General features: G+C 38.4%; 2 protein-coding genes across 4 annotated transcripts; both read right to left on the reverse strand.

The window, feature by feature from the left end:
- Positions 1 to 43: 43 nt before the first annotated feature.
- dpydb (dihydropyrimidine dehydrogenase b) lies at positions 44 to 9,125 on the reverse strand. Its single transcript, XM_085929654.1, has 25 exons — positions 8,969 to 9,125; positions 7,436 to 7,546; positions 7,259 to 7,341; positions 7,006 to 7,093; positions 6,749 to 6,910; positions 6,374 to 6,570; positions 6,005 to 6,086; positions 5,679 to 5,766; positions 5,226 to 5,333; positions 4,901 to 5,070; positions 4,624 to 4,834; positions 4,296 to 4,480; positions 3,880 to 4,095; positions 3,597 to 3,761; positions 3,439 to 3,507; positions 3,283 to 3,366; positions 3,055 to 3,175; positions 2,856 to 2,975; positions 2,351 to 2,493; positions 2,133 to 2,187; positions 1,940 to 2,061; positions 1,698 to 1,847; positions 1,492 to 1,554; positions 1,292 to 1,369; positions 44 to 809 (listed from the first exon to the last, which is right to left on the reverse strand). The coding sequence occupies exons 1-25, from the start codon at positions 8,996 to 8,998 to the stop codon at positions 645 to 647; spliced, it is 3,066 nt and encodes a 1,021-aa protein (XP_085785780.1). The 5' UTR covers positions 8,999 to 9,125; the 3' UTR covers positions 44 to 644.
- Positions 9,126 to 9,337: 212 nt separating this feature from the next.
- On the reverse strand, positions 9,338 to 13,045 carry odr4 (odr-4 GPCR localization factor homolog). 3 transcript variants are annotated; one of them, XM_085930129.1, is made up of 14 exons: positions 12,968 to 13,045; positions 12,464 to 12,567; positions 12,013 to 12,129; positions 11,833 to 11,925; positions 11,606 to 11,712; positions 11,493 to 11,529; positions 11,105 to 11,248; positions 10,927 to 11,022; positions 10,766 to 10,813; positions 10,490 to 10,612; positions 10,307 to 10,421; positions 10,012 to 10,215; positions 9,817 to 9,870; positions 9,338 to 9,641 (listed from the first exon to the last, which is right to left on the reverse strand). In XM_085930129.1, the coding sequence occupies exons 2-14, from the start codon at positions 12,560 to 12,562 to the stop codon at positions 9,571 to 9,573; spliced, it is 1,308 nt and encodes a 435-aa protein (XP_085786255.1). In that variant the 5' UTR covers positions 12,563 to 12,567; positions 12,968 to 13,045; the 3' UTR covers positions 9,338 to 9,570. The 3 variants fall into 3 exon arrangements, with proteins under 3 accessions (XP_085786255.1, XP_085786253.1, XP_085786254.1); XM_085930127.1 differs by lacking the exon at positions 12,968 to 13,045 and adding an exon at positions 12,787 to 12,908; XM_085930128.1 differs by having other exon boundaries at positions 9,341 to 9,641; positions 12,856 to 12,994.
- Between the last annotated feature and the right edge of the window lie 161 nt (positions 13,046 to 13,206).

Raw genomic sequence — 13,206 nt, forward strand, 5'->3', positions numbered from 1 at the left:
ACAGTATCTATCCTCACTAACAATAGTGGAATGACTCGACAAGTCAAAGTAGATATTTTATTGATCCCGAAGGAAACTCTGGCTGCTGTATATTGTCTATTTAAAACAATATAAATACAATATAATTATACATTCTCATCATTTCAGATTGTTAATTTTTTTAAAAACTATAATCACTACCAATGTTGATTGGTCACAATCAATTGGGTATCACAAATGATAAGTTGGCCCACAAAATACCAATCACAATAGTTAATGCATGTAAATTTCTCAAAATGTATGTATGAGATTTTGCTCAGTGCAGTCATGTAATGAGGTGTCTCAAACTGCAGGCTAAAAACTACAAGCTACAGTACAGGATGAATATGCAACCATCGTATGACTTCCATAAATCACAGTTTTACAGAGACACGACAATAAAAGTAGGCAGACAAAAAATGGATGTTTCAGGATGCTGCTTAGACTAAAACAACATCAACATGCAACACATAAAAGAAGTATATACTGCATTGTCCAAGTCTGATGATCAAAAGGGAACAGAATTGGTTTGATAAAGAATTGCACAATTAAATATGAGTAAATACAGATCTCGTGACAGATTTCATCCATGTGTTAAAAGCCAGACAGGGTGAATGACTTTTGCTTCAGCAGACTGGATTAATTGGCACACCCCTCTTGGGTTGATACGGTGTTGTCCTGTTCACCATCTTGATGCAGTCTATGATTGGACAGACACTCAGGCATAGAGTACATCCAGTACAGCTGTCAGTCACAAATGGAAGATGGGTCTCTGGGTCAAACGTTATAGCCTGTAGAGATAAGAAGTAATGTCATTAAGACACAAATGTTGGTGAAAAGAGGCAGGATAAATAGATAATGACACTAATTCTTTCAAATCTGCCAAGCCAGCATCAATCCATTTTTTGACTGCCTACTCTGTTAAGGGTCAAAAGTGAGCATGGCATGTACCCTGAACCTGTCGCCTGTCACTCGCCCTTGCTTTCACACCGGTGGGCTGTGAGTCTTCAGTTATCTTACCAAGCATGTTTTTAAAACATGAGAGGAAACCAGAGTACAAGAAAACATTAACGAGAAGTGTTTGGGCTGAAGTTCAAACTAAGATCCTCTGAGTATGAGACTGTGCTGCCCACTTCAGTTACTTGTTAAAGGTAAGGGGAAGCAGGATAACAATAAGAATATATAAATTTATAAAAAAAACATTTTACTGCTTATCTTCACTGGTTAACATGTCATCTCATAGTTGAATTCTGTGTGAATTTATTGTATATACCTGATAACCAGAGTCGTTGCAGGTCATGTAACATTTCCCACAGTTGATACACATCTCCTCATCAATCAGAGCCTGAACCTGATGAGTAGGACAAAAGAAATATCATAATGAGACCAACATTTTAAAATGAATTGTTTAAATGTTTCCAAAATGTAATGTTATCCTAGTTTGACGCAAGTAAATGCGACATCAATAAATACCTGCTCCATGTTGTTAAGCTCTTGATAGGCTCCAATGTGGCGCAACGCTCTTGCTATCACATCCTGCAAACAAAGAGCCAGAAAATAAATATTCATGAAAAAAAACATGCATTTATGTGGAGCGTACACAAAGCTTTGTTTTTACATTTCATTAGAACAAAGTATACCAAACTATAGTTTTGTATGTGTTTCTGCACACACAATACCTTGACAGCTGGAACAGATTTTTTAGGCGTGTTCATTTTGGACACGGTGGCTTCCATCACATCAGCACCCTCAGCTTCTCTGAGATGTTTTTTATATTGTGCAATGGCCTCTGTCCTCTTCTGAAGGTATGGTCCAAAACTTGGGAGACTCTACACAAGCATTTCCTCATTTCAATCAATTCAATCAAATCAATTTCTATCAATTTTATCATTTTAAAGTCACCAGAGTTAATAAACAATACCTGTCCGACAAGGTCTTCCAGTCTCGGAATGGGTTTTCCTTTCTGATGTCTCTCTGTTGGAGGAGACTGTCCCTCCCAGTCCTTCATCTCAAGGCTCTTCAAGTAGAGCAAGGTCTTCAAACCTATGCATACACAGAACACTCAACATGATGAGTTCACAAATCATAGCAAATACAAAAATATTGTTTCATACCCACACAGTAGTCCTCAATCAAAGTGAAGTCTTGGTTCTGAACAGCACTGCACACCTGTGTATACACTTTTTTAGTCAAACAAACCATATAAAAAAAAGATGCTATTAAATTGAAATGAAAATTATGTGCATAACTGTAAGGTAGTAAAACCATGTGACTTATTATGGCCAACCAGCAAATTATAAATTAGCACAAAAACATGTCATGATATTGTCACCTGTAGCACTGAGGCACCAGTATGAAGAAACTGTAAACCGGTTTCTGCTGAGTCAATTCCCCCAGTGGCCAAAATTGGAAAACCGGGAATTGCCCTGGCGATGGCGGATACAGCTCGGAGAGCAATTGGTCTGATGGCATTGCCTGCACAAATGATCATACAAATCCATTCATGTGGCAGTGATTCATAAATTTCTATTAATGTTTATTCATCCATACCTCAAAAAGTAAAAAAATAGACTCAAACGAGAATGTTTAGCTTTATTATGATCCAATGATGAATTTCATTTGAATTAGAATGTAGAGCTGGAAATTTGAGACTGATCCAATATTGTAACTGGCTAAATTTGAATTCTCAACTTAATGATGTTCATACAACTTTGACTTGGATCATGAATTCAAGATGGGTTTTTGGCATTGCATTATTACAAATGTGTCAGGTACCTTTACAAGAAACTGCAAACTAAAAATATGTGGCACGTTTGTTGATACGTATATGTTTTTACCTGACACCCCTCCATATGTGGTGCGTTTGGCAGCTCCAACACCTGGCCAGGGTGAACCATCTGCCTTCAGTCCCATCATACCCGAAACTGTATTTGTGGCTGTAACGCCATCTGCCCCACCTGAATTACACATTTGTTTTAGGTTATGGAGCCACAAGTCATGCAAGAAGTGGATTGGAGTAGGAAAATATATGCATACCTTCATAGGCAGCCTTGGCGATATCGACAATGTTGGTAACATTTGGTGTCAGTTTGGCAAAGAATGGGATGGAAGAAGCAGCTCGCACCCAGCGACAAATGTTACGCACCAGCACAGGGTCCTAATGTTTGATGTACATTCTAAATGACCAACGCTTCCAAAGTGAGTGAGTGAGTGAGTGAGTGAGTGAGTGAGTGAGTGAGTGAGTGAGTGAGTGAGTGAGTGTACCTGCCCGCAGGCCAGCCCCATGCCTCTCTCTCCCATCCCATGAGGACAGGACAGGTTCAACTCCAAAGCATCAGCACCTGATTTCTGAAAAGATATGTACGTGTCAATTTTATCTTCAAACCAACAAATCTGTAACATGACATGTATAACACCTACCACAGCCATCTGAGCTAGTTCTGTCCAGTCTTCCTTGTTGTAACCGCACATGATGCTGGAGATCACAACCTGATTGAAAAAACATGTTCCAAAATTGATTGCAATAGAAAAATATAAAGCCCGAAATTAAAATATAATAAGTAGTGATGAAAACTTGCATTATTTGGAAAGTCTTGCTTAAGCTCAGTAACTGACTGACACCAGTAGGCTGCTGTCTTTTCACTGATCAGCTCGATGTTGAGGAATGATCCCTGACCTGGTCCAAATACATGACCAGAAGTGGTGCCACGTACAATACGGGGAGAAACATTAGTAACCAGGTCCTGCAGAGACAGAAGAAAATAATCTGGCTATTAATTATATCATCAACTCACTGCAAAGGATCTTTGTATATTATGTATCTATACACAATTCGGCATTTTGAAGCAAGTATGCACTTACTTTATCCAATCCAAAGGTTTTGGTTAGCGCAAAACCCCATCCTTGTTCAAAAGCTCTTCGGATCATGGCTGCACTAGTGGTGGGAGGGGCAGAGGCCAAGCCGAATGGGTTGGGAAACTTTATTCCACAAACATCGACACTGATGTCCACCTGATCAATAGCACTGTAGAACAATGGCATCTTTGGAATTGTATCAACTGTCTGGCCATGGAGGGACTGCAGAATGAAAACAGAAAGGATTATACAAATACTCTATATAATAAATAGCTCATTAATTAACCCATAATTTTACACTCGTTCTTTGCTCCAATGAAGTTGTTTACTTTGAATATTTTTTTTTCTCTGATTAATTGAAATAAAATTTAAATTTTAGGGTTAGACAGAAAGACAAAAAGATAGAAGCAGTGGTTCACTACCTGTATGTATCTATGAATATGCCATGAGGCTTGTTTGCCATCATTGACTGATTCCACGGTGGTGTTTGCCAGTCCAGCAATGTCTCCCCCTGCAAACACCCAGGGCTCACTAGTTTGCATGGTTTCAGAGTTGATCTCGGGAGTACCCCAACGAGTCATCTTGACTGGAGACATAGCTTCACTCACTGCAGATAGAATAAACATGCAACAAACACACACAAAAAATAATAAATTGAAATCTAAATTATGAAGGTGCACTTTAGTGGATCATGTTGCAAAGGCATTAGGGCTGACAAAAAATGATGACCCCTTCCATCCGTCTGATTACCTGCCGGCTCACTAAGCATGGAACCAAAAGCACTGATGATGTAATCTGCCTTCAACCGTACAACTTGGTCCTCATCTTCCAACCAATTTCCATCCTCTGTCTCCTCAGTGCGACAAAACTGTAATCCGGCGACATGTCCGTTCTTCATAATGACCTCTCGGGGAGAGAGGAAGGGGAGGAACTCGCATTTCTCCTCCTTAGCCAACTCCATCTGACCAAAAAGCGACATTAATCACTCTCTGCTTATCCACATCCATTCGTCAATGCACACCCATACCTCCTCGGGAACAGCCCTGATGTTGGTGAATCCCTTCCTGAAACAGACAAACACTTTCCTGGCTCCACAGCGGAGGGCAGAGGTCGCACAGTCGAAAGCAGTGTCGCCGGCACCCAGAACAATCACCACTCCTCGTAACTCGGGGAGGGTGGAGCGACACTGGCACATCCCTGGAGAGAGAGAGAGAGAGAGAGAGAGAGAGAGAGAGAGAGAGAGAGAGAGAGAGAGAGAGAGAGAGAGAGAGAGAGAGAGAGAGAGAGAGAGAGAGAGAGAGAGAGAGGGTGAGTGAGTGTGTATACGTTTACATGTGTGCGGACTGCAAAACCTTTTTTGCTTGCTGTGGCCACCATGGGCAGAAAATCTTTGGATGTGAAGAAGCCTTGATCCATGGATAAACCCTGAAAGATATTTGCTCTGTTGGCCTGAGGTAGACCTAAAATCACACACAAAACCCATAATTACTTTACAAAAAAGTTTTATTGTGTTACAAAGCCATCTCTGCACAGTTGTTGAAATAATTGGAAATTTTAAAGTTTAATGATATAAATTATTAAAATTATTACTGTAGTTATTATCAAAGTAAAAATGTCATATTTTTATCATAAATTTCATAATTTTGCCATCCTGGGATAATACACGGTACAGTTTTATTTTCATTATTTTGCTTTTTTTTTTTTTTTATTAAATATGTCTTGCTTTGCAAAGCATCTCTTAAAGCAACCTAATTTAATTTCCCCATTGGAAAATACATTTCTCGTTGAAGTTGAAGAGGACTCACCAATTCCAATGAAGATTGCTTTGAATCCATCTTCTTTCAGAGAAGTCAGAGTCATTCCGTTTATACCAAGACCCTTCTCACATACGACCTGGTATGGATCACAAAGCAAGACCTCTTTAGGAAGCGTGTAGAAAAGACTTAAAATACTATACAAATAGCAAGATATATTTTTAAAATCCTATTACTTGTACCACATTTCTATTTTGCGTGGCAGAATATTTTCTCAAAAATTTTATTTATTTTTTATTTTTGGTGGCTGTATGTTGGTGGAGGTATCTTTACTGTACATGCTTAAGAACATAGCAAACAGTTATCAAAGATCATACCTTAACTCCAAGGTCCTTCATCAAGTCTATTTCAAATTGGACAACCTCATATGGGAGACGGAATTGGGGGATTTCTGCTGTGCTGCATGAGAGGACAAAGGTCATTTGGTTTTTCCATTATGTTGTTGATAGACTTCCTGTAATTTTTTTTCTCAAAATGTGTGCTGTATATAAATATGCCTCACACATGTCAAAGTATGAATACTAGCCAGAATGGAAAAACTAAACCTTAACAACAAACAGTAAGTTTTAGCTTTTAATTGAGACACTAGTTTTATGCAGGACTGAAGATGTGTGATTGACTTTTCTCCGTTAATATTATACAACTCACAACAAACTGCACCGGTCAATATAATAGAGTATCAATACCTTAGCCCTCCAGTGTATTTCTGTTTCTCAAATATGGTAATTTTATCATATCCGAGGCGGCCGAGAAAAGAGGCACAGCTAACGGAAGCAGGGCCGCAGCCAATAAGAGCAATTGGCTCATGGTAAGACTGTGGCATCTCATCGGGTGGTGGTAGCTCAGGATTTCGAATCTGAGGGATGCCCATCTTACTAAACACCTGTGAAAATACGCATATATAACATATTAGGCTAGCCTCCAAATCCATCCAGCTTATTTGCACTTGGATGGTAGATTGCCTCTAAATTGCTAAAACCAGCAGTAGAACATTATTAGTGTCTTTGTGCTCATTCAGTGCAAATATTTTTTTTTGTTTGCAACTTTGTGTTTGTTTTTACCTCAGTAGCAAATTGCTGCAACCCTCCGATGTTAATGGGACCTTCCTCAGAGGCATACAGGTTGCAGCCCCCAACACACAGCTCTGATGTGGGACAGACCATTCCGCAGGTTAGACCAAGAGGGTTGTCAGACAGGATGGCCCGCGCTGCTCCATAGTAGTTCTGACATGTAGGATATACAGTAAACACGCACATTGAACTTCACAATTATCAGAGCGGTTTTTACACTCAAATGCAGCCCTGAGTTTGTACAGTACCTTATTAGAGATACTTGTAATAAATGATTTGATGTCCAAGTTAGTGGGACAGCTCTTCTGACAAGGAGCATCCACACATTTGAGGCACCTAATCACAAAATTGACACAATTGGCAACGTAGTCATTTGATTGTATAGTTCGGCCAATCGAAGTGCTGATCGAGTTAATCAAAGTTACATGTTTGGATGGAATGTCACATTTATTAATGTCATTTGTAATATGTGGTCAATAATAGGACTTATTCGATTCTCACCTCAGAGCTTCTCGAAGAGCTCCACGCTCACTCAGGGTTGTGTGTTTTATATCATCAAAGTTGTTCTCTAACTTAACACAGGACTGAGAAAAGAAATGAAAAAAAAAATTCTTGAGGAATTAAGGTAAATGCTTTTAGAGTTGTTAACACAACATTATGTTAAAGTCAAACACATACGTCGCAACTTCTGTCAGGATTACGTTTCCAGTGTTTCTTTTCTTTCTTCTTGCTGGCCGTGGACATGATCTGAGCATGAGTCTTGACCCTTGGATTCAGAGCCAAGATGCTCTAAAAAAAGTTAAACAATCAAACAATTGTCAGTTCTTATCTTTTACGAGTTATGAGTTAATGTGACATGTTTATTTTGTGCATAATGTACGCTTATACACATTCTGTCATACCGTTATGATTTGTGGGTTGTTGTCTTTTTTGTTGGATTGTCACTTCCCATTTTATTTTGATAAATAACTCTCCTCCTTTGTAGTCTAGCTTTGCTCAGAGAATTTCAATTTCGTTTTGCCACCTTGTTTTCCCTCTTTGAGGTGTTTTTGGTATTTGCCGGCTCAAGCCTGTCAGAATAAATTCCTATTTTGGTCACTTTGCATCCGAGTCCTCATCTTGATCCTAGCCTGACACATTCTTGTTTTTCCCCTTGCGCCTTTTTTTATATAACTTTTTATTTTTGCATTGTTTTTTTGCTCACATACCTGTTATCTCTCTTCAGGGCAAAACACTGACTTTATGGAACATTCTGAGAAGTTGGCTTGTTTGAATGGTTGGGGTCGAGTAGATAAGATACCAAAGAGCTATCAGGTCATTGCACTGTGGTTTTGGGACCAGTTGAGGATTCACACACACAAAAAAAGTAATGAATGTTTTGATCTGCAACTAAAAGAGCCATTCTGACACAAGTGAATATAGTAAGAGAAAACCCCACATAATCATTTCAATCAATTTAGATTTGGAGATTATTATACAATTTGTTGTTCAGTTGTACTGGGATAAATGTATTTTGCAAATGCATTTTCACATAGTCATGTTGTTAACAAAGTACTTAAATCAGAGGTGTCCAAACTTTTTTCTTAGAGGGCCGCATACAGAAAAAAATGCAATGGAAACTTTCAAATGCTTTAACTTTTAAACAGTCAAATGAATCAATTATACAATGTTTATATTAGTGATTTAGAAAAAAAAACAGCTACTCAAGGCTTTCTAGTAAAATTGATAAGGCAACAGCTGAGGATATTATTTGGGTTAGAAACAAAACAAGAACAATCTAAAGTAAGGCGACCTTGACACTAAGCAGAAAGTGTAAGAAAACATTTTTGAAGGCTGCTCACCCTAATGCCATCCCCCCCAAATAAACAATCTTGTTTACCTGCAAGTTGAGTAGAAACACTAAAGCCAAAATGTGTCAGTGTTTTTACTTTGCGGACCTGGATTTGCCAACTTTGACAGGTTTAGATGAGGTCAATCCACAATCTCAGTGCATTCCTCAACAACTCATGTGACTTGCCATGATTATTAGGGAACAATCTTAGCACAACACATCGTTTATCCAAAGAATATAACCCAAATGCGTGCATAGTTAAAAAAATAAAAACGATCACACAATTTTTTAGATGGACAACAAATAATTTTGATTTTGTAGTAGAGTGACCATCAACAACAGTATTTGTAGTTGTGCAGAGAGAAAACACAAGCCGTTACCTCAATATCTGGAAGATCTTTACTTAGCATGACCCCTTTTTTTTGTTTTTGTTTCAGCAGCAAAGATTTCCTGTAGTTTCAAGCTACTTCTGGATTCTGTAAATCAGAGAGCTCTCTCAACTCTATCAGCTTCTTCTTACACCAGTCATTTGAAGCCTCTTCTATTACACTTGGCAATATAAACTACTGGGTGGAGCTTATTGGAGGCTCCAGTGCTCAAAGTTTAGCACTGCTGAGCAGGGGTTAGATTCAAATGTGCATTGCAACAACACTCTGGAAAGATTAAACAATAACCATAACAGACCGTCGGTTCCAAATTCCTTTACTGAGATCTTTATCGTATATATTTTACCATGGTTTTTAACTCACTCTGAAACATTGAAACGTCCAGTTGTAATGTTTGACAATGACGTGAAGGTGCAAAACAAATTAATTGAGCAATATCGATTTAGAGCTGCTTATACAAATTTTTAAACAGGAAAAAAATGAGGCAGTGTTTCATTTCAGCAATTAGTCTTTATGTGTGTCTAAAAACATTACAAATGTCTGATACAGAAATTATTTCATCTGGATTTGACAATATCTTATTTTTGGTATGTATGTCAAATGTCATTGAGGTAGAGCATTGAAGCAGCAGTGGCGAGTAGGGCGACAACAGTGGCCATGGCAACACCTAAAAAAAAAAAAAAAAGCAGAATCAGAACAGTGCATACGTTAATACAGTAACACCATAGCGATGTGCAATGGTTGACATTATGTACTAGAATTCAAAATTTCAAAAGTATAGCGGTTAATACTAAAGCAGCTTTAACAACAAACAGATGAGAGAAAATATTGCTGTAGTTCACCTATGTAGTTGTTTCTCTTGGGTTCTTGCACTTCAACAATTTCTACAGCGGAATCTAAAAACACAACACAATCTTTTAATCACCCTCAACATAATAAAATGATGTGCAGTAACTGACTTTAAAAACTGGTGCAATGTTGCGAAGAAAAACACATTTAGAACCACAAAATTTGACTTCATAAAAAGAACGAATCACCTTCGAGTTGTTCGCTTTCTATGATTTCAGCAGCAATTTCCTGCTTGGAATCCAAGTTTTGATCAGTTGTTTCGATGTCTAACATTTCTTTCAACCTGTCAATGACCTCAGACGGGTCCTCGTCATTGAATTTGTAGTCAGACACACATAGAGTTCCATTAACTTTTGCAGGACAAAAGACACGATGAGGGAGGCAGAATTGCTCTGAAAGACATGAACAATTAGTGTTCATTTTCATACAATCAAGCCTGGAATGGTTCTTAACAACTGAAACAAGCTTCCACGGTCTAAGTACCTGTCCCTTGTTTGTCTCCGCTGACTCCTTTGCTCTCTTTTTCTGTAGCCACAAACTCATCAAGCAGCATCTGAACTCTCGTGACCATTGTAGAAACCACATCTCTCTTCAGCATCTATGAATATTGGATATTTTAAGACAAAATTTTCCTGTTGGAAAAACATCTACCGTGTTAAAAGCTACCTTCTCAGCCAGTTTGGCTTTTGGTTTATTGTTGTGTATGTAAGCTCGACTATGGATGGCTCCGCTGATTGACAAGCAGCCGCCACACTGCTGGACCGCATCTCTTGAACTGTCCTGTTGTTCCTGCCATACAGAAAGATAACGCCTCAGACTTTGACCAAACTGTAGAGGAGACTTTTGCATACTAAGACCAAGTAGGGGGACAACATAACTTTTAATTCATTGCAGAATAATTGCATAATGTTGTGTTAATGTTACAGTGTGGTTGTAACTTACCGGAGTGACTAGAAGCTGAGCAGCGAGCGTCTGTCTCACATTCCTCTTCTGCAAAATGTGTACCAAACACAATTTTAGAATTTTATTCCCCAGATCTATCTTTGTATGTACTGAATGTGTGTCTTGGTGTAAAAGTCAAAAACTTTATGTTGACGTTTAACCTGTCCTGTTGTAAGTTCTGCATCTTCAGGTAGATGTACGCCATCAATCAAACAGACTGCATTCTCAATCTGGTTCGTCCAGACATTCAGTCCCTCCTGAAACATAGGAAGTACTTAGAATAAATCCATAAACATTCTACTTTGTGGAGGAAGACTGATTTAGTGTCACGACACGTACCTTAAGACACTTATCCATGCTCTTTGAACAGGTTGCGTTTTCCGGTAGCGGAACACATAAGTCCACATTTACACAACAACTCATTGTGGACCAGGATGAATATACGCCTGACTGATATTTCCAATCAGCAGGCTTGGCCAAACTCTGGAAGAGGTTCAGAAAAATCCTTGAGTGCCATGGAAAGGTAATTTGCACTTTAAGCCACATTTTCATTAACGACACAAAAATCACTAGTGGGAATAGTGGGGGCACATACAACAGAATATTGTAAAGAAAGTTTTTGGGTGGACTTACCCTTTAAATGTTATTTCCTATCACTCTACCACCCAAAATTTCTAAGGACATTCATTATAATAGCTGTAAAGAGAAACCGTGACTGAAAACTCACCTTGGGATCTTTTATATCAAATGTTCTGCAGCTAATTCTGATATAACAGAGTAAAGATATACAACAAGTAATTGTATGCAGTAATTGTAAGTAAATGCAGTGCCGAAGGATACTTTCGAGACTTGGGGCTGACGTGCAGTGTGACGCAGTCTGTGACTTCATCATCATCAGTTTTCCACAGTATTTCAGACGATATCAAACGCTGCACTGCAAACACCATCTTCGCACAAACACATGAAGATAATAGATGAGGAATAATAGGTAAGAGTCAATAATAAGTAAGAGGATGTTTATGGTCAATTCTATGCTTTGACGATCTAAGTGAATAAATGAACCTCACCTGACGAAGTGTGGCTAGTGTTTCTTTTGCATCGGCATCAGTAATGATAAACACTCCTAACACAGACAAGCCCCCTGGCAACATTCTGGAAACCTGTACAAACAAACCGATACAGATCATACATACAGTGGTGAAAACATCTGGTCTCCCATCACGCGTGAGTTTCTTTATGGTTCCTACTTGTCGAGCATGTTCACTGATCCATTCCTTGTCTAGAGACTTTCCTGCATCAACAAGAGGTTCATCTTTTGAGGGTGTTTGACATGCCATGACAACAAAATCCCTCTGAATTGAGTTCTGAAAAGCAAAATAATCAAGGGCATTAGGGCAATCTTAATTTCACAATTGTGCTAATGCAATATAGAGTGAGTCGCATAGTTTTTTCATCTTATTCCATTAAACTATTATAAATATCATAAAATCAAGACTAAGATATTTTACTGTATTATATAATCCATAATACATAAATCAACCATTCTCTTTTTTTCTCACTCTCTCTATTATTTAGAGTAAAATAGACATTTATGATCAGTAACTACAATGTAGTAGCAGATGCCAGCCTTTTGTTTTTAGATGATTGCAGGTCTGATGAATATCAAGCGCGAGCCAGCTCCAACAGATGTTGACGTACCTGTCCAATGACTAGGCCAGTGACATTATCCGATTGTTGCGCACATAGTTTGGACAGATATACCTCCACTGTGTCGTCTACGATGTAACCACGGCCCATTTTGCCTGTATATTAACACATACATTTCATATGAGAGGCTGGAATGCAATGAAGACGTGGCATAACAGAAAACAAACAAGAAGAGATTCGGCACTTTGAATCTAACAATGAGTCATGCACAATACAATTCACAAACACCTTTATGGTACTATCGTATGTAGTATATGTCTTAAATCAGCAAGCAAACAACAATAAAGTCATTTTAGCTAACGACAGATTTTCACCTGATCTTGGCATTTAACGGAGTGAAATACAGACTCAACAATGACCATTCAATATAGTGTGGGAGATACCTGCAGAAAGATGCTCACAAAATTATTAATCGAAATGCCGGGATTTAACTCCCGGGGTAACTACTTGTGACAGTTTGCAGTGGCTATCGAAATAAATAAAAACTATCTTTACCAGAATGCTTGGCGTGTGAGACTTCCGTCGCATGCCTCTGTCGTAGGAAGTAATTCTTGCTACATTACTGCAATCATTCGTTTCTGCTTTAGACATCAAAATAAAAACTCACACCACGAGAAAATAAAACTTTGTTTGTATCAAGTTGTCATATTCAGGTAACAGTCTATTGATATTATACATATTATGATATACGGAGTAACAAATACGCAGAAAAAACAACAGATCATTGTCAGCGG

The sequence above is a fragment of the Syngnathus leptorhynchus genome, chromosome 14 (assembly GCF_054491065.1).
Source record: "Syngnathus leptorhynchus isolate UIUO chromosome 14, UIUO_Slep, whole genome shotgun sequence".
NCBI classification, from domain to species: domain Eukaryota; kingdom Metazoa; phylum Chordata; class Actinopteri; order Syngnathiformes; family Syngnathidae; genus Syngnathus; species Syngnathus leptorhynchus.

Excerpts from the sequence above, each read along its gene's own strand:
- odr4 (XM_085930127.1), bottom strand. Across the intron at positions 11,249-11,492 it reads TTGATATAAAAGATCCCAAG|AGTTTGGCCAAGCCTGCTGA; the intron begins GTGAGTTTTCAG and ends AACCTCTTCCAG. Across the intron at positions 10,814-10,926 it reads CAGAACTTACAACAGGACAG|AAGAGGAATGTGAGACAGAC; the intron begins GTTAAACGTCAA and ends CACATTTTGCAG.
- dpydb (XM_085929654.1), bottom strand. The coding sequence starts at position 8,998 with ATGCTAAGTAAAGATCTTCCAGATATTGAG. Across the intron at positions 6,571-6,748 it reads TGCAGCAATTTGCTACTGAG|GTGTTTAGTAAGATGGGCAT; the intron begins GTAAAAACAAAC and ends GTATTTTCACAG. Across the intron at positions 1,555-1,697 it reads AATCTGTTCCAGCTGTCAAG|GATGTGATAGCAAGAGCGTT; the intron begins GTATTGTGTGTG and ends CTTTGTTTGCAG.